This window comes from Rhipicephalus microplus, chromosome 1 (assembly GCF_043290135.1).
Source record: "Rhipicephalus microplus isolate Deutch F79 chromosome 1, USDA_Rmic, whole genome shotgun sequence".
Classification (NCBI taxonomy): domain Eukaryota; kingdom Metazoa; phylum Arthropoda; class Arachnida; order Ixodida; family Ixodidae; genus Rhipicephalus; species Rhipicephalus microplus.
Genome location: NC_134700.1, coordinates 295099811 through 295120153, shown reverse-complemented (window position 1 = coordinate 295120153; position 20343 = coordinate 295099811). Strand labels below are relative to the sequence as shown.

General features: G+C 39.7%; 1 protein-coding gene across 4 annotated transcripts in view; it reads right to left on the bottom strand.

The window, feature by feature from the left end:
• LOC119165896 (neurobeachin-like protein 1) overlaps positions 1-20343 on the bottom strand; it is a 202742-nt gene that overhangs the window by 173279 nt on the left and 9120 nt on the right. For all 4 annotated transcript variants that reach the window (XM_075865221.1, XM_075865224.1, XM_075865222.1 and 1 more), the window contains exons 4-14: positions 18308-18389; positions 15594-15712; positions 14216-14289; positions 13430-13518; positions 12571-12720; positions 9714-9822; positions 8808-8914; positions 7687-7770; positions 7141-7239; positions 3179-3425; positions 232-335 (exon numbers count right to left, since the gene is read on the bottom strand). In XM_075865221.1, coding sequence (XP_075721336.1) covers positions 232-335; positions 3179-3425; positions 7141-7239; positions 7687-7770; positions 8808-8914; positions 9714-9822; positions 12571-12720; positions 13430-13518; positions 14216-14289; positions 15594-15712; positions 18308-18389 — 1264 coding nt within the window. The remainder of the gene's footprint in view (positions 1-231; positions 336-3178; positions 3426-7140; positions 7240-7686; positions 7771-8807; positions 8915-9713; positions 9823-12570; positions 12721-13429; positions 13519-14215; positions 14290-15593; positions 15713-18307; positions 18390-20343) is intronic.

Sequence of the window (20343 nt, the reverse complement as noted above, 5' to 3'; positions counted from 1 at the left end):
AAAAAAAGAAATTGTATTTTTGTTGGGCGATGTGGGGGGTGCGAGAATTGTGCGAGTGCAAGGATTACCCGAGTAAATACGGTAGTTCAAAAGCCCCGCAGCCAGTGACAGCTTTAGACCGTAAGGAATACTTGTAATCAAATCTTGAGTACTGTATTGCACACCATTTCCGTACATTGAAAATTTCTGCAATGACATTTGTATGCAATCAAAAAATGCACGAAAGCTCACTTGTTCTCCTGAAGTACTTGGCCGCAAGAGGTGGAAGAGTGCCTTCAGTTCCGATGTGCTGATGGAGCAGGAAGCCAGTGTGACCAGAAACTTCAAGAGCTGGCCTGGTGGTGCAAGGAGAGGCACAAACAGAACAAAGTGTGTCAACCAAATAAAACAGACAGAGAAAGCAAAAGAAGCATGAAAAAATTTGTTGTGATTTGTTTAGTTCGAATGATAGAAATAATAACAAAATATAGCTAAAAATGATGAAAACTTGCCACATGTAGAAGTATAAAGCAATTCAATGTTTTTTTTTTCATTTTCTGGATCAATAAAGGGGGTGGCAAGGACTTTGCCCCCACATACACTTAAGACTGCTTTTGGCAATTTTTATAAGACATCACACTAAAACACTAGGCATAGTGGTACTCAAAACAAAAAAAGTCCTTTAAAGGGACACTAAAGGCTAATAGTAAGTCGATGTTGAGAACCGTAATAGCGGTTCGGAAACATCATAGAGCTGCTTTCGTGGAAATGAAGGGCTTATTTTGAAACAAAATTATGTTTCAGTTTTTGTTTCCGTTTTAGTTTTAATGGTCTACATGATATTAGCACACTTCCAATTACCCGCCTCAAAGCGGAAACTCTCACGTCACTCTTGCCGTGCACAACACTGCCCAGCTTTACTGCGTGGCTGCCGAAACTAGTAGCAGCAGAGTGCAAGTAGCAGGAGCCACAGCAGCAACAACGGCTTCTGCCATGGCCTCTGAGATGGCAGGCGTGCTTGATTCAACTGGGCCCCACTAGGTGGCCGAAACTGTCCAGTTTAACCAAGCGAAAATTGAACTTTTGAAACACTCGTGCTATTTCCCATAGTGATGTCCAGTGGTTCTTTTTTCCATGAATCAAACAGAAACGAACACACAGCATTTCATTGCTTCTCTTGATGCACGGATGGTTCTTTATTTGGAAGGTTCTTTATAGTGATTGCTTGTAGGCGGTAACTCTGCCGTCATCGGGATCATATTGCGGATGTCCTATCGTAGTGCATGTGTTCTCATGCATTTGCCTTGATTTCTCGGTACAAAAGGTACTGCTGTTGATAATAGTGTCATTTTAGACACTGTCGTACACTGAGTTTTCACTCTGACATATATTGTAATTTGACTTTAGTGTGCCTTTAAACTGAGTAGAGGCAATATGCACATACATAATATTTACATAGTTGTATAATGTTTACAACTTATCTAAAAAATCACCAGATTCTGGTTGCACACTGCCCTGCGTATGTATTCAAACAATATACCGTATTTACACGATTGTAAGACGACCCTTTTTTTCAAATTTGACAATCCAATGTTGGGGGGCCGTCTTAGAATCGAAATTGAACCATGTACCTTAGAATCGAAATCGAACCATGCATTGTCATCTCGAATAGTTTCCCGCTCAACCCAAAGCGCATAGTTTTCCACGTGCTTATACAAAAGCTTTTCTTTTTTTAGCATCTACAGCGCGCATTACGAGTGCCTTTATGACGAGCGCACGGCTCTTGAGGGAGCACCGGTAATCGATGGAAGAGCCGCCGTAGGGGGGTATTGGTAGTTGACGGAAGAGCTCCTCTTTGTGATACAATTTTCTAAGCGGGCGCGTCGCCGCGTGCTCCTGTTGCTTGTGTCCACGACCGGCTCTCTCGAGTCACTTCTGTCTGACATGAGTGCCGTAGGCTCGAAGAACACTCGGCGCTCGTTTACGGCAGCGTTTAAGCGGGCTGCTATTCTTCATGCGGCCGTCCCACGCGATGCCGTGGTGCGGTCGTTCGCGAAGTGTGGACTCACACTTGACGACGACGTGCTGTGGGACTGCAGCAGCAATGATGGCAGCAGCACCAGCGAGGACGACTCCAGCGACGATGAATAATCCTCCGCAACCACGTGAATAAATTTCCCTTGTGTAAAATGCGCGCATTCTTTTTTTTGTTTTGTTTTTTTTTTGAGATGCGATTTTGGGGGGGTCGTCTTACATTCGAGTCGTCTTACAATCGTGTAAATACGGTACACAAGATCATAAACATATTGCTATATCACATCAAGCAAGCCTTAAAAACTAAAAAATGAAATGGAATACATTAACAGTGTGTGTGAGTGAGTAAAAACGTTATTGACAATGCCCGGCGGTATTTAGCGGGATGGGGCTACAAGCACCAAAGCCTAGACGACGGCCTCGAGTCCCTACACGGGTGGCTTTTTGGGCGTCCCGGACTGCCCACAGTTGATCGGCGAGGTTGTGGCTGAGCAGAGTCGCCTCCCATCGCATCGCGCCTAGTGGTTCAGGGCTGCCATGTCTACTCAGTTCACAGGAAACTACCTACCCCGCTTCCAGTACACTCCCACAGCATGTGCTACAGCGTTGCTTTTGCTCCACACACTTTAGATTCAAACACTTTTTCTCAATCTTAAAAATCAATGAAAAGAGAAATGTAACCCAGTTGTAATTAACGAAGATTCACCTTGCTTTTTAAACACGAATGATGGGCATTCGTTATTAACTTGCCACCCTATTTCGTTTAATAGACAAATACTTTGGTATAAAATTGTTTGCCGTAGTTTGTTCGCCACTTGAACTACAATGGACATTGTAGTGTATGTATATTGTATGTTTAATGTATATATATGTTCTTTATTGTATCTATACACAGCACATGTAGACTTTAATTACGAGCACTACTTAAGTGACGGCACCCCACTTGCTCCTTGAAAGCACACAGAATGCAACACAAGGAATATGCTTTGAACATCCATCTTGCACAGTGCACATGGTGTTGCCCTTAGTGGTTATCACTACGCCATCAATCAATGTATGGCTACTTCATTGACTACTTTTCTTTATTTCTTCTGAAAAATGGGCAACGCTTCGCTACTTTTGAAGATGCAATAGCTCGGTCTCAAGGCCAAACACGCTCCCTTACCTACAGCTTTGCCACCAATAGTATTGCTCCTACCCAGGACATGAATGATGGCCGGGATGACACCACCCCGTGCGCAGGCCATGCGCGACCTGAGCGACCCTTTCACCATGGAGTCGAGCTGCTCAGCCAGCCAAAGCTGAAGGGAGTGTGACTCCAGCTGAGGGAGCCAGTGCAGAAGGTGTATCATGAGCTCCAAGTTGCGGAGAGTTGATGATGTCCTAGTCAGGCGCGGCGTCTCCTCAACCAGCTGCACAAAGACAAAGAAAGAAAACCTTGCTAATTAATAATATCTGAATTAATACAATGCTAATTAATAAGATCCTGGTTAGGCTTGGCTCATTAAGTCCTCACTAATAATGTAGATTGGCCACAAGGTCTGCTGTCAGTCGAGCCTTGCACTACTAACACAAGCTGCCCACATTTTTTACTTTGACAGAAACTTTTTGGTGGAAGGTTTTCAGACCTACATTCAATTTCTTTTTCAGAGTAACACTTCTTAAACACCAAAAGGTAACACAATTATGGAAAGTTTGAAATTTGTTAAAAACTATGAAGTACTCGAGTCCGATTATGTACTACTCAGCCACAACAGTAGCTAGATATATGATAGGAGTAAAGCACAAAAGAGACCCTGTATCCAGATTTCAGTGCTCCGTGAAGGAACAGAAATTGCGAAATTATTTTGGAATCCTCTGCTACAGTTCTCCTCCTAGCCAGTAAAGCCACAACACGACATACTTAATCACCAAGAGCAAAATAAAAAAGAGGGAGAAAGAAAACCTCAACAAAAGTGCATTGAAATGAACTTGCACATAGCACGCTTGCAGCAGATATACATGCAAGCACGTGCAGTCATGTGCATGTAAGCATGTGCCATTAGTACATCACATTTAAAGGGACTGCCAACTACACAGTATGTGTTGTGAGAGGCCAGTGGACGTGAAAAGACCATGAATTACTGTGAGTGAATCAATCATACTGCATGTGGTTGATGTAGGACATGTGAAATTTAATTGCTACAGAAGGTAACAAAAAATGATATGTCACACCTTGTTGCAAGAGGCTTTGCTACTGTGCAATGCAAGCATTTCATGTACGTTTCTAGTGCAAACTTGACAAAAAAGGAACTGAAGACAGCGACGAAAGACTTACCAAAACAAATCAGCGCAGAGCTTGAGCCCAGCTTGGGCAGCTCTGCGCACACATGAAACCTGCCCCTCCCTCCCTCTCCCTCTCTGTCTGTCCGTGTGCGTGGCTGTCTGTGTGCGTGTGTGTGCACGTGTGTGCGTGCGTGTGTGTGTGTGTCTCTTGTTCTGCCAAGACAGCTACACATTACTTGAGTTTAGTTTTGTGCATATTAATTATCAGACCTACTCTTCTGCTTTTCGTGATCAGTTCAGTAATCATGAGCTGTAATTTCTCCCTGGGTTACTCATCAAGGCAATGTCATCCACAAATCGCAGGTTGCTATGATACTCTCCATTAATTCTTATCTCTAACTGTTTGCAGTATAAGGTCCCGAAAATCTCCTGTAAATACACAGTGAATAGCATTGGAGAGATCGTGTCTCCCTGCCTTACACCCTTCTTTATTGGAATTCTGTCACTTTCTTTATGGAGAACTATGGTGGCTGTGGATCCATTGTAGATTTCTTCCAGTATGTTTATTTGCGGTTCTTCAATGCCCTTATTCCATAGTGCCTGCATTACTGCTGATCTCTCGAATGAGTCAAATGCCTTCTTGTAATCTATGAAAGCTATGTATAGGGGTTGGTTGTATTCCGCGCATTTCTCTATTACCTGACTGATAGTATAAATATGGTCTATTGTGGAGTAGCCTGTACAAAATCCTGCTTGGTCCTTCGGTTAAACTCTAATGTCGCCTTAATTCTATTAGCTATTATTTTTGTAAATAATTTAATGTTGAAGACAACGGACAGTAAACTAATCAGCCTGTCATTTTTCAAGTCCTTCAGGTTTCCTTTCTCGTGGATTAAGATGATGTTGGCGTTCTTCCAAGATTCTGGTACCCTTCCAGTCAAGAAACACTTCGTTCATAAGGTGGCTAATTTTTCAAACACAATTTCTCTGCCGTCTTTCAGGAGTTCTCTTGTTACCTTATCCTCACAAGCCGTTTGCCTTTTTGCCTTCCTTCTAGGGGCTTTTCTCACTTCCCCTGTCATTACTGGTAAGATGTCGAATTCCTCTGAACTATTATATTTTCTCACGATATCATCCTGGTCCTTTTGGCTTTTGTACAGCTTTCTGTAAAACTTCTCTGCTACCTTGACTATCCCATCCATATTGGTTAGCACATTGCCTTCCTTGTTCCTCAATGCATACAATCTATTTTTGCCTATGTACAAGTCTGCCTTCCCAGCTTTTAGGCTATGGCGCGTTTTACAGCCTGCTCAATTCTTTCCATATTCTAATGCCGCCTACCTTACGCCTATTGAGCTCTATTAGCTCTGTATTGTCGGTTGCATTTGGGGCTTTCATGGTTTGTCATCTCTTAATAAGATTTTTCGTCTCCTGAGATAGTTCGCCAATGACCTGTCTAATGGCTGTACCTCCTAATTCCATTGCACACTCTTGGATAATACCAATAAGATTATCGTTCATTGTGCCAACGCTAAAGTCGGCTATCTCGTTTAGTGTCTCAAATCTATTCTGAAGCAAAACTCTGAATTCCTGACCTTTCTCTCTCACTGCCAGTTCATTAATTGGTTTCTTGTGTATCAGTTTTTGCCTTTACTTTTTTTTTAATCTAGGTGAATACGAGCTCTTACCATTTTATGGTCACTGCATTAAATCTTGCCAACCACTTCTACACCCTGCACGATGCCTGGGTGTGCACACAGAATGAAGTCTATTTCATTTTGAGCTTCGCCATTAGGACTTCATTACGTCCACTTACGGTTAGCCCATTTTCTGAAGAAGGTATTCAAGATCCAAAAATTATTACATTCTGCGAACTCTACCAAGAACTCCCCTCTGGCATTTATAGAGACAATGCTATATTCCCTCAATGCATGGCCTCTGGCCTGTTTCTTGCCATTTTTGGCATTAAAGTCACCCATCAGAATAATATACTGTGTCTTTACTAATGCCTGACTCTACCGTCTTCATAGAAGCATTCTACCAAATGATCATGGCTCGATGTAGGCACGTAGCCCTGTACCCCCTTTATTTTGTAACTTTTGTTAAACTTAATTATGATACATGCCCCCCTCTCACTGATGCTATAGTATTCCTCCATGCCGCCAACAATATTCATGTGTATGAGAAACACCACCCCTAGTTCTTTTCTGTCATCTTATACATGGTAGCATAAGACGTGTCCTTTTTTTTTCAGCACTGTATAAGCCTCCCGTGTCCTCCTAACTTTGCAGAGCCCTATTACAACCCATTTAACATATTTTCATTCCTCGAATAGCACAGCTACACTAGCCTCCTTAGATAGCGTTCTAGCGTTGAAGGTAGCCAAGTTCAGATTCCAATGGCGGCCTGTCCGGACCCCCAAGATTCTTAGCACCCTCCGCTGCAGGTTTGACCGCCGCCTTGGACAGCTGCTTCGCAGCCGCTGGGGACTGAGAGCCAGGGGTTAATTGCTGTATTACGGAAAGAGTGGAAGTAATCTATGCCCACTTTCACTTATTAAGTAGTGTACTTACCTTTGAGTAGGATGTTTTGGAGGTTTTTATTTTTCACATTACCGTATTTCATAGATTAAACAATGTAATAATTGGCTGTAGTTAGGAGAGGTCATGCAAAAAATGTCAACTTTCTTTTCCTTCTCACCTAATCACCATGCAAATTTAATATCATAGAGGTGATGAATAGGCAATGTTCCAGCCTTTCGAAATAATTTGCCCGTGTGAGCCGCTTTAACAATTTTATTGCCATGAGTGAGTCAGAAACCCGCATCGACTGTTAATACCAGAACAAAAAAAATCAGTTTACCCATTCAAGAAGTGTTTCCAGCGTACTCTGCTGAGGCTCTCCCATAGTCTTGAGCGTGCTTATTAGAGTGCGGTAACCTTGCATATTTGAGAAATGTTTCTGTAGAAAAGTAAGAAAACAAGTGAGCTATAATTAAATTTCTCAATCACCAACCAGACCAGAGACTGGTGAGTAAACCACCAAAATCAAAACAGCTGCAGTTTAACGCTTACTACATGCAATGAATTTACTGTCAACATCAAAAGTTTGCGGGATGTGCAGCGCGTGGGGGCGTGACAGAAAACTGCATTGCTGCACCGCCTACCGTGATGTGCACCATGATGTTGAGGTTATTGGCCACAGCTTCCGAGATTAGATCCAGCAGTGGTGCATTGTATAAACACACTGTTGCTAATCACTCAGGCTGGGTATAGTAGCCTCGACACCGCGCCACAGCACAGTAGGTGGTGCAGCAAAACAGTTTTCCGCCGCTCCACCACGTGCTGCACATCCCGCAAGCGTTTACTGGTGGCAGTACTATAGACTGTATACCGCATTGGCCCCTACCTTTGCAAAAGGAAAACTGGAGAGGAAGACATGAATCAGTCGCACGGAGGAGGTGGCCATTTTCTGGGCACTGCCACTCTTTAACTGTAAAGACAGACAACACAAAGCATAGCTCATTCATTCACCTGCGCATGTAAGAAAATAAATCGGCTATACTGATTTATGAGCAACATAAGATCTTTCTATTTCATTCTTAACAAACCTTAAATACATCACCATCTGCATCTTCCATATTGAGCAGTGCCTCGTTCACTCACAGTACTCCGGATGTAGTGCATGTATTCAAGTAAGCACCAAATTATTCTCATGTGTTTTAGCTCAAGGACAAAGGATAGTTACCTGAAATCATCTCAGCTCTCGCATTATTACATCTATTTTATTTATGCACTTATTCAATGGCTCAAGAATTCTGCATGCCCCATAATCCTAAAGAAGAATTAACGCTCATGTAACAGTGCAAAGCTTGTGTCGAATGTCATTTTTAGACATACCACATAAATTCTACTCACGACTATATTATAAATAAAAACCAAGTTTTTACTCTTATCTCTGTCTTTAAGGTTTGTTCAAGAAAGTTATCAAAGTGTTTGTGTATGCACAAATGAGCCTCACACAGACACCTTGTCAAATATGCCTCCTAAAAAATCATCTTTTATAAACTTAGCTTGAAAAGTGAAGTTTGACAGAACGTTATTTATGCCTGCTGAAGAGTACAATTAATGCACTTACACCGGGTGCTCCACTGCATTATGATCAAATAATTACCTGCCATCAGAGCTGCCTTTTTCAAGACTAGCGTCAAACCAAGAAATAATACAGAAAGTACAGCAAATCAACTACTGTGTCCAACAGCATTTCGTAAGCCTTCAGTGAGCAGCCCTTCTTTTGTACTGAAGACTCTTCTGTGAGTACTGCTTTCTTTTTTATTATTTATTTATTCTTTTACACACATTTCTATCCACAGTGCCAAGTATTCAGAAGTGGCACATTGTCAAATAAGGAGTCGGGCTTTGAAAACGACTCTCGCACTACTGTTCAATCAGAGTTTTAAATTCCACTTTTCTTTTTGACGGCGCCCACCAAAAGAAAGGCAGGCCCCCGGAAAGTGCTGTGGACTTCACCTTGGTTCCATGAAGGGAGCGAATAAGGCGTTCAACCATTTCGTTGTCGTGAAACACTTTCTTTAAGGCCAAATTGCTGTTCAATGAAAAGAGTTCTTGCAGACCACCTGCAAAGGCAGAAAAGACAAACACGAAACCCCCATTCTTTCAAGTCATTTTCAGAAGTCCACCACATCACATTTGCAAAAGAGCATCACTATGTATTTTTCCCAATGCTGACCACGACAGTGTTCTTGTCATAGATCTCTTTTTAGGCTGCACTGCATGAAGCAGGACAGCTAGCTATTCCCCACAGGCAAAAAAAAACTTACAGCGACTCCTCAACACGCTTTATGGAATAAGAATCTAGTATTACTTCAAACATAATGTTTGTTACTTCACAATCTATGCTGAAAATGTTTCAGATCTAGGAAGTACACTGAAATAATTTGTATATTTTATATCTACTGCTCATCATACTGAATTTATTTGGTAAGAAAAACTAAGAAAGTTGTCCCCTAAACAACATTTCTGATGAAAACTGGCTGTAGTCATCTTCAAAACATTTAACATCACAATAGTTAACATGTAGCAGTAACTGCACACACATATACTAATGTCATTAGGAGACTCTGTATTTAGGGCATCCAGCAGCAGAAACTGGCCTTTAAATTCTGGCCGGATTCATAGCACGACAGCAAAGCTCTACTGCAGAGTTAGTTGATATAAAACAACGAGTAAAACAACTGAACTTACTCCAGATCTACCAGCAGAACAAAATTCTACACTGAAAACTCCCCAAAGCAACCAGTAGAATTTAACAAAGAAAAGCTTCTAAACTACATATGTGCAGAACACAACGAAGGCTCCATAAGTGCACATAAATACAAAAGAAACAAGTCACAACAGGTGCACAAAATGTCTTACTCATCATCCAGTGAGCTGTATCCACTTGAGTGGGCTTCTCTTCTTCAGTCATCAGCTTCGACAGAGTCCCCAAGTACTCCCGCACGAATGCATTCAGGTCCACCTTTCTCTGCATGCAAGCAAACAAGTAAGAGTGCAAAGAGCCACTGTCTTTCCAAACCTACTCCCCATGGTTGGAATCATTTCATGAGACAATCACCTTTTAGCCATCGACCATGAAGAAGGAATCATTGCTGACAAGAAAATTGTAGCTTTACAGCCTCCAAACTGTTACATCAGACCTTAAAAATGGCTGTTCGCAAGCCAATAAAAAATAAATTAAGTAAGACCAGAGAGAGAGAGATGCAACAGTGAATCTAAAACAAAATGCCAACAGGGACCATCTGTGCCATCCGAACAATAAATCAAGTAAACTAGATGGTTGGTTTCACTATTCATACATCACCATGACAACATAACAGTGTTATTCACTAATGTGCTCATCCCTGCTTCCCAGTCAAGAGTGTGTAGTCTCAATAAAAATTTATTTCAATGAAATCATTTTCCCATACCCAAAACATCCTCACACTGTTCCAATCTAGCATACCATGTAAAAGAAACATCATCTAGAGTATTAACATGATACACATCAGCAGGATGAAAATGAAGAAATAAAGTGGCATTCGTGCTTAATCGGGCATATCATCTGCCAAACATGTAGAACAGAGAATAATAAAAAGAGCACTTCACATCACTCTCACACACCAGCCTACAACATGAAACTTGTTGCGTTACAGAAAGGGGTGTAGACATTTCTCCTTGTTTCTTTTGTTTTGTTTTTTTCTACTCCAGAGGTTTCAGATAGTTGTCCTTGTTTATATTTTTTATGAAATTGTGGAAAAGAAGAAGTAAAAACTTCAGGCAGGCTAGCCAGAGTTGTCACACAGACTTGCATATGGAGTGCGGCGCCCTCCTGACTTACAAAAAACAAATCTAAGTGGCCTTTTGCAATTTTTTTCCTTTTTTTTAACAAGTTGATCAAATGCTTTTGTCGGGGGTTCTGAACTATCGATACATATGGTAATTTGAAGTGGGTCTAACTTGTGCTATGTGCACTGTCAGTTTACCCTGGTGGGATGTCCCAGCTAGTTTTTGCCTTAAAGAGCCTGGTCAGTAACATAGATGACTGAAATTACTGTCTGCTCTTTTTAGAGTGAATTCCAATACTCTTTGCACTCTACATCTAATGTGGCCATTGTGGAGGTTCAGGAGCCTAGAGCAACAAACAATGAGTAAAGGTCAAATACACTTAAACCTGCTTATAATAAATCTCCATATAACGAATTCCTCAACATAACAAAGTTTTTCTATTCCCCACAGTAACTTCATAGAAACAGATGCATTTGCTACACCTCAATGCAACAATGTCCATCCGTTATATCGAGGAGACATCCTCGATATAACGAATTTTCGCCGCGGACAAACTAGAAGTCTTGCCTTGCATTTTGTAATTTTGTCATTTTGCCACGAGCACTCCACTGACGAAGGGGGAAGCAGCAGCAGCGCACACAGCACGCTCGTGGCCCCAGCGACTTCAAGGCGAGAGCGGGCAGGCGAGCTTGTGCCCCCTCAGCCGGCGTTTCAGCCTTTCTTGCCGCTGCAGGCGCAAGCCCGTATGTGCCCTCCCCCTTTCTCCAAACCATAAACAAAAAAAACTATTTTTCAAGTTGCCAGTGCCACACTTTTAGTTAACATCACATATGTGGGGCTGTGCTAAGGTACTTTACCGAATAGCTAAGTTTTCCGTGGTATCCGTGCCGTCCGCTTTTCGTTTACGACGCTGTGCGTGCGAGCATGGTTTTACTACGCGTGCATGAAAGGGCCCCCGACGACATTAGGCTTTTCATTTTTTATTTTTATTTTTTTTAAGCGTGCAATCGTGTCGTCACCGCTGAAACGATGTCAGATTAAGCGCTTATGGAAACTCTCTGACACCACGGTGACAGATCTTCGCAGGTCAACTCATCACGTGCTTTCATCTTGCGCTACGCCACACTGCGAGTTTGTGGGACCGTAGCCTTTAAGATAAGTTCTGGCAACAACACGGCCGCACGTTGAACGCAATGCAATGAATGCGATAGCAACTAATTGCAATGTTATATAAAGTAAAGCTGGCAGCCAACTCTTGAATCCGATATCGCGAAACTCCTACAAAACATTGCGTGTAAGCAAATGCGGCCGCTCCAAGAACAAGTAGTCTTTTCACATAGTTTCTTCACATTGAAAGCGCACTGACACTTGCCGAAATAGCATGCGCCAGCGACCGCAATTGTGCCCTTAAATTCAATGTCACCATTGCCACTCGAGTGAACCCCCCCTGGCCCGTTCCTTTGTGCTCGTTCAAGGCGGGTGGTTTCCTTTCTGTTTGAGCATTCGATGCGCGTGGGGATGTTATCGTATGCGCCCTCCAAGCGATAAAGAATGGCCAGCTCATTTGATATCTGCTTCAGCAGTGCTCGCGCGCTGTTGAAGCAGTGATTCGCTAGAAAAAGCTACGATGCACGGGGACATGTTATCCATTAAAACTTATTACGGAACATGGGGGCAACCGTCAAAACTTGCCGAGAGTGTCTATATAACTGCTATCGCAATAATAACGCATTTTTTACAGCCGAATAAGTGTTTTGGGTAAGCTCTGCCTTCCCTATCTCTTTTGTTTATTTTTGTGCATTTATTATTCGAATTTGCGTACCGAACTTATAACAAAATCCTCTGTATAACGAATGTATAACAAATTTTTTGAGGAGTTTGCCGATTTCGTTATGTCCAGGTTTAACTGTAATGCTTTTTACTTTAAAGATAATAGAACGATACTCACTTTTTCCGGTGGTGAGGCACACAGGGTGACAATACCTTGCAGAATACATCGAACCGCTGTCATCTTCACCTCAAGAGGACATTCCTGTTCCCGCAGCCGGTGAAACAGGATTTCAACTGTGTTCTGGTTTATTGCCACTTGAGCATTGTGCTGGATCATGGCAAACATAGAAGACACAAGAGGCAAAATGTAAGTCGTCTTCTGGATCTCTGAAGAAAAAGACACGCATGGCTACCAAGGCTTTTAAATAAGCAACTCTACCAGACCTGCACATTCTTACAATGCAGTGCAACCCTGTTAACTTCCAGATTATCTCATTACTTACCTTTTTAGTTTTATTTTTTTACAACTAGTAGCAGCTTAAAGCAAGCTGTAAAAGTTCGTTAGAACAAACACAGATTATACTAAATCTTTCTCCTTGAATTATGCTATTCTGAATATTTGAAGCTGTGGAATGTTCAAGCCAGTAAATTTCCAAATGGCTGCTGGACTAGAAGATTTCTTCCCCCCATTTTTTCTTTCTTTTTTTCATTGTGTCTACTTGCTCTCAACAGACTAAGCGACACACAAGCCACACAATCACTAGAACTGGAACTCAGCAAAGCTCGCGCAAAATTGTTTGTCTTTGGGCGAACAATTTTACCATGTTCTATTCCTACATTTAATTCAAATAATGTGGTGAAGTGTCCCGAACCAATACAAAGGCAATGAGAGCCACCATAGCGTAATTTTTTTCATGTTCAACAAAACCTAGGCACACAACCTCCGTCTCTGTGTTTCACCTCTCTTAGAAAACAGTGAAAGAAAGCAAAACTCACAATCCTGTTCACAGCGAATAAATTCCCAATAAAACGCTCACCTGGGCTCCACAAATGATTGCACCAAAAACGTGAATGAGCTTCATCTGTATTGAGGCAGGCAAAAAGCAAGGCTTTGAACTGAGGCAATCTAAGAAAGACAAGAAAGAAGGTGTGATGTTACAGCTTGCGACAGATAACAGGAATACCCTCAAGTGGTCAATCCGAATAGAACAAATCTTTCGTGAGCAAGCACAAATCATATCAAGATTATTTTATCTGATCATTAATAATATTGATTAATTGGCTGATTCTGTCATCATAAAATTAAGGTATTGAAGTTTGAAATCATGAACATATAGACCACTCTGGTGACCTTGAATGCCCCAGTTTGCTTCTCAACACTAGATTCAAACCTCATTATATCAAAGTTGCATCTTGTAGCAAAATAACTTTGTTATATCTGAAAATTTGTTATAAAGGTATATCCTTAACACTATATTTATTGCAAGACTGTTCTTAATTTATTTCATTATAACAAATGATTCGTTATATTGACATTCATTATATCGTGATTCGAATGTACATACTGAAAAAAGAAAGGCTGAAATATGTTGCCGATTGAATTATTCCTGGCAGAGATAAACATGAGAGCTTAAGAGGCCTTTCACTATTAACTCATTTCCTTAATAACAGTCAATAATATAACCTCCTTGTACAAATTACACAGTGACACCTGATGTTCAAAGAGATTTTTACTTAAAAAAACGAAGTGCTCCCACTCGCTTGCTCACATTGAGTATAATTAAGAGAGAGAAGCTACATGAAAATTTATTACACATGCTCACCATAAAAAAATGGAATAACTTCAAGGTGAAGATGTGATGGGCTAACTTTAACCTTCGTTGAGTCCAAGGGGACCCTGGAAAGACAAGCATACATGAAAAGTGTCAGCAATACGAATTAAAAAAAAAAAGCCTTACTGCAGCTTGCAGTTAACCCTGTTCACATAACCTACAGTTCAGAGAATAAGCATAACAGGTATTTCACAGACTCGATTTTTCTTAGGGAGTTACGAATGTCTTTACAGGACAATTTCCAAGAAAATTAAAAATAATAAGAAAAAGATAAACCTAGACACTACAGCGAGCACAGCAAAAATGTAATGAAATTGTGGCTATAAGGGCTTCTGACAGCATTTTTTAAACACAATCTTTTTAGAAGTATGAAATTCAATAGCAAAAGTAAGTTTGATGAATGACAAAGACATCATTTGAGGGAAAAAAATAAGCTATACACCATTACAATTAGATAAAACGCCCGTTTAGAGCTACCAATCATAACACAGAGTGCACCCCTGTTTCACACGGCACCAGACGAATACTTTCATACTAATGCTTCCGTCAGTGACTCCCAGTAGTAAATAAAAAGAAATTTACGAACAGCGGCAAACAATAAATCATTACACTCATTCAAGAAAGAAATATATAAACAAACATATGAACTTTACCCTATTCAACTTTATGGCCTAGTAATGCAGCCCATATGTCATTAGTGACAACAGCATATTGCAAAAATACCGAGAAAGCTGGACACACTACAGTCGGCAGGTATGTTCAACACAGGTCACCAGTTGCTGACAGTACAAAATGTTTGGGGCAAAGAACTCAACTTGAGTCGTGTTATTGCTATCAAACATGATTTGGCCGCACCTTTCGTATGTGTGCTCATTGAAACAGTCACATAATACACCGATTACATATTACAAATCAAAAGAGCACACAAATGTTACCCACAATCTTCATGTAGCAAAATGAACATCTTGCACTCTGTGTGTAGATTTCCAACCTACAGGGCAGAACATCAACACCAACTGTGTTAACCACTATCATTACAGTTCAACATATTTTGCCAGTAAGTCAAAACAAAGAATGCATCTTCTGTGCTTTCCCAGGCACGAAGCGCAACCATGACCGAGGAAAAGTATTGTATGTGCAGGAAACTGCAATACGAAGCTACAAGGAAGCCCGCAACGGATTCTGAAGCGGAGAGAGCCGCAGATTAAGACTTTTTTGCAGGATTTAAGCCTGGAACCAACACCTAGGTCAACAGTTAACATGGCACTCTACCTTACAAGCACAGCCATGACCCTTGCTATAAGTGATGCAAGCAAAAAGTCTGTGCTTAGTACTGATAAACTCCTCTACACTATAGCATAACACTTACTTAGCGCACATCTTCTGCCAGATGAGATGCGGGTCATACAGGACTTCGAGAAAGACCAGCACAGAGAGGAGGAAACTTGCTGTGTTATGGTCGTTTGCATCTTTAGTGTGCTGAGTGTACTGAGAGAAACAATATATATTAGAAAGAGCTGCACTACGACCTTCTTTGAGTTTATTCAACTACGGGACAAGTAGCTAAAAATATACATGGTTTGATGCAAAGAAAAAAAAGGTGCACTTCACAGTCTGATTGGCTTTTTCACTCAGGAAATAAAAATCAAATTATAAAATTACAAAAGATAAAGGCAGCGGAAAGCGGCAATAGAAAAAGAACACGCATGTGGCCCATGAAAGCAAATAATAAACTAACAACTCTGAAATAAATACAGAAATATTCACAACAAAGCAATGTATGAACAAATGAAACTAAGTAACCATTACAGAAGCCATCCAACATTCATAAACAACACAATCAGCCCGTCAAATTTAACCTGCGAGCTTAGGCGATATACACAAACCATCAATTATTAATTTCCATTTGCTCATCCCACTTGGAAGACGGTAACATAGTGTTCTGAATCCATAGTTTAGTATGAAAACATGGTACATGCAAAGTTTCCGTATACCCAGTAATGGCTGGCATGATTTGGTTGCAAGGCAGTCAAAAGGCATAACAGGATACTTCCTCTGCGTATTTGACAGAAACTGGTATTCATAAAACTGAAAAATCTTAAAATTTAACATTTTGCAAACATTGAAGCAATGTGTACATTATAAGATAACCTTCAATACATCACAAAGTATTTCTTGTAGCACGAGCAGGTTATTTAATCATCCTTTAGAGCCTGTAGACCAGACCAGATGACAATAATGTAAAAGTGCAAAAAGAGCATTGTATACTGATATTTTTTTGTTTCACAGGTAGTGCATGCTGTGATCTACGCAACGCTCCTAAAACTTAACAAAGTTTGTGACTAATGTTTTTGGTATGGTAATCACATGCCATGTATTTGGGAAAATGGACACCAAGAGTTTTAACTGTTGAGAAAGTCAAATTTCGACATTATTAAGTATTAGTACATGAGACACTTTGAATTACTTGGATTTTGCACAAAATAGTACAGCCATGCTTTTAGAGCATTATGTAGAGAATTCGCCACAGTCCAGGCATATGTATTTTATTTAGTATTTCATCAGCAGAAAAAATTAGGTCATCAGCCATTTCCACAGAAAAATAAATATACTGGTATCGTCCACATAAATTACGTATTCTAAAGAGCTGTCATTGATAAAAATGTCAAATATTAGGGGTCCGAAAATGTCATCTTGAGGTACACCATTCTTAATGTTTATGGCTAATGACAGCTCTCGGTTGATTGATGCATAGCATTTCTCATTAAATAGGTAGCTTCTTATTAAAGCTAAAGTGGTACCCCAAATGTGATAACAAGAAAATTTTTCTAGCATAACATCACAGTTTATTCTGTCCAATGCTTTAGAGAAATCTAGGAATATTATTAGGGTAAGCTTTCTTGCTTGCAAGTTACTTAGAATCAATTCTTTTAGGTATAGCAAGGCACTTTTGGTTGAGAAGCCTGACTGAAAACCAAACTGTGACAACATAATAGTGTTAGGTTTATTAAAGAAATCAACCAACTGAATGAAGATAAGTTTTTCACACCCCTTAACAAAACTGGCACAATCAAAATGGGTCTATAGTTTCCTGAATTGCATTTGTCACTACCCCTATATAACTGTTACTGTAGCATGTTTAATTCTCTAGGTAAACAGCCCACTGGTGAGATTATAGATATGTACTAAGCAGGTTCACACAAGACCCAAAATATATATTACAGGTTCTAACTTTCAGCCGTCTCTTCCCTCATTTCTACTCATCTTGAAACGGTGAAAAACGCTGGTGACCTCTTGTGCATCTGCAGAATTAGTTAACACAGAATGCTTTGAAGCAGGAGGCAAATAACATAAGGAATCACAATTACAACTACTGTCAGCTAGTGAGATAAAATGCTCATTAAATTTGTTTGCTAGTACTGCACCCTTACTTATTTCAATTATTGGTCACCAGCTCACTAATATCATTAGTCACTTGTTTGGAAGATATAATAGCATTTAGTTATTGCTTGGAATCAGTGATGACATAAAACATCTTGAAGTGACAATCATGTTTAGCTTGTTTTTATAGTTTGGTGAGTTTATTTTTGTATACCTTATCTTTAAATATCAGAAACACTTGATACAACCCATTTTTTTTTTATCATATTGAGTATTGCACAAGAAATCCAAGGTTTATGTGCTCATTGTGGTTTCTTTGAAGCTTTAGGAGTAAAATGTTCTTTATACACAGACAGAGTATCAATAATAAATCAAAAGCAAGATCAATAAAAGAACTAGATCGAACATTCTTCCAATTTAGAGTGCTAATTTTATCTCTAGAAGAATATATTGTTCGTGGATTAATTTGCTGAAAGTAAATGGAAGGAAGGATTTGACTCCTTACACTGGTTAAATTTGCTAGAACTAGATATATGGGCAAATGATCACTTATTGGGACATGCAGGACATCTGCCTGTATCACACTACTGGTACTAATTGTGATAAACAAGGCTAATAGAGTAAAGTGATATCAGTAATACGAGTTGGAATGATAATTAAAATCTTTATAGAAAAGGAGGCAAGAAGGACACAAAACCCCACCTGGTTGGCAAGAGCTGATGAAATCACAATGATAAGAGGCACTGCATTACTAGTTGATACAAATGGAATGTTGTTGAAGTTGCTATAAAGAAAAAAAAAGGAGAGAGCAAATTAGAGAACCAAGTAAAAGTCAAAGCTCTGCATGCATGATGGATTGCAAGATAAATAGACTTATTTTCAGCTAGGGATGTATTTCATAGAACATAAATAATTATCTAGTGCATTCCTTCATTGAGCGCCAGAGCTCCAACATATTTATGAAGAGACGAGGATGAAGATGTCAATGCTTTAGCGAACTGAAGCAAGCCCCAAATCAATAACACACATATTATACTTGGTTAATACCATCGTATATTTATTCAGCGCACCAGTTTTTATTATAGCTTGGCTTTATTTGCATTTCAATAAAATGGGTGTGTACATCAAAGTTTTATTATTATGTTCAAGGCTTCAAAAAAAAATAATGGAAGAAACGACACGTTCTAACACCCGCACACAACTGACAACCAGGGGCTCCGGAAGTGTGTATGTATGTATATATATATCATACGAACCGTGTACCAATAAATCCCCAAATGCCTACTTGAGGATGTAACAATATCACGGAAAGAAGTTTATACATAAGGGCCCGTTTTTCTGTGTTTGACACAATAATAATGAGATCTAACAGACAATAATGCCAACGAAAATATAGGAGAAGTAATTAGACCGCATTGTAATGTATATGTGAAGAAAGAAAAGTGGGTGAAAAGAAGATAACTTGCCATGGGCAGGAACAAGACCTGCAACCTTCAAATATATACATACATATATATATATATATATAAATATATATATATATATATATATATACATATATATATATATATACACACACATACACACACACAAAAAGTTAATTTAATGTGTTGAGTTAATTTAATGTGTTGAGTTAATTTAAGTGGCAGGCATGGTTCAGAAAATCTGTAGGTTATGGTTGTGGGTTAATATAGGTACTACAATTCTAAGAAAATCGTGTGATATACATAAGACAGCGTGCTGCCACTTCATTCAGATTTCGAAAAGGCCCAAATTTGAGCAGACATGTGTGATTTTCGAAAGGTCCTTCGAGCTCTCCTGATAAATGCCTACTCCTTAGAAAGTGCATAAAAAGGATATAGAACTTGTCATGCACACCGACATCAACCTTTTCCAATGTCTACTGACAAATATCAATGCAATTAGAGCAAATAAATGAAGGCTGCAGTATGGTAGAATATTTTTATATTTATTTATTTTGTTTATTTATTTACAATACTGCCAGTCTCAACTGAGACCATACCAGGTGGTTCTTATGTACAGATACTATGAACACTCATCATATAACCAATCAGCAATACACACAAAAAGAGAGTACATCAACTTTGCTCATTATACATTTGCAACTTATACTACACAACATATAAACAAAATATGAGTAGATGTAAACGGCACAGGAACATTAAAAGCTAAACACATGACTACATGCAAAATATAAGTACACATTCCTGTTGCATGAATGATGCTACTGACAATTTAACATATTAAGGCATTTTTTCAATCTGACTCAAACTGAGCCAGTGACTCAGTATTAGTAACGAGAGGGGCTAACATATTCCATTCATGAATGGAGTCTAGAAAACAAATTTTCAACACGCCACTGTTGCATTTGTACTGCACTAATGTGTTTGAATGTTTGTACAGGGTAACTCGAGTTTGTGAGTAGAAAATATAATTTCAAATATCTATTTTATAACAATTACGCAGGAGTTGATTACCAAATTCTAAATGTGCTTGTTTTGCTCGTGCTTCTAGCGTAGGAAGTCCAGCAATATCTATCGGCCAGTGGGCGAGTCATCGCGTTTCAATTTGCTGTAGATGAGTCGTATGGCATTCCTTTGTACTGCTTCTATTTTCTTTATGTTAGTCTAGGTATGAGGAAACCATACAGTGTTTCCGTATTCGAGGATCGGCCTGACAAATGTTTTGTAAGCTAGGAGTGAAAACACACATACTTA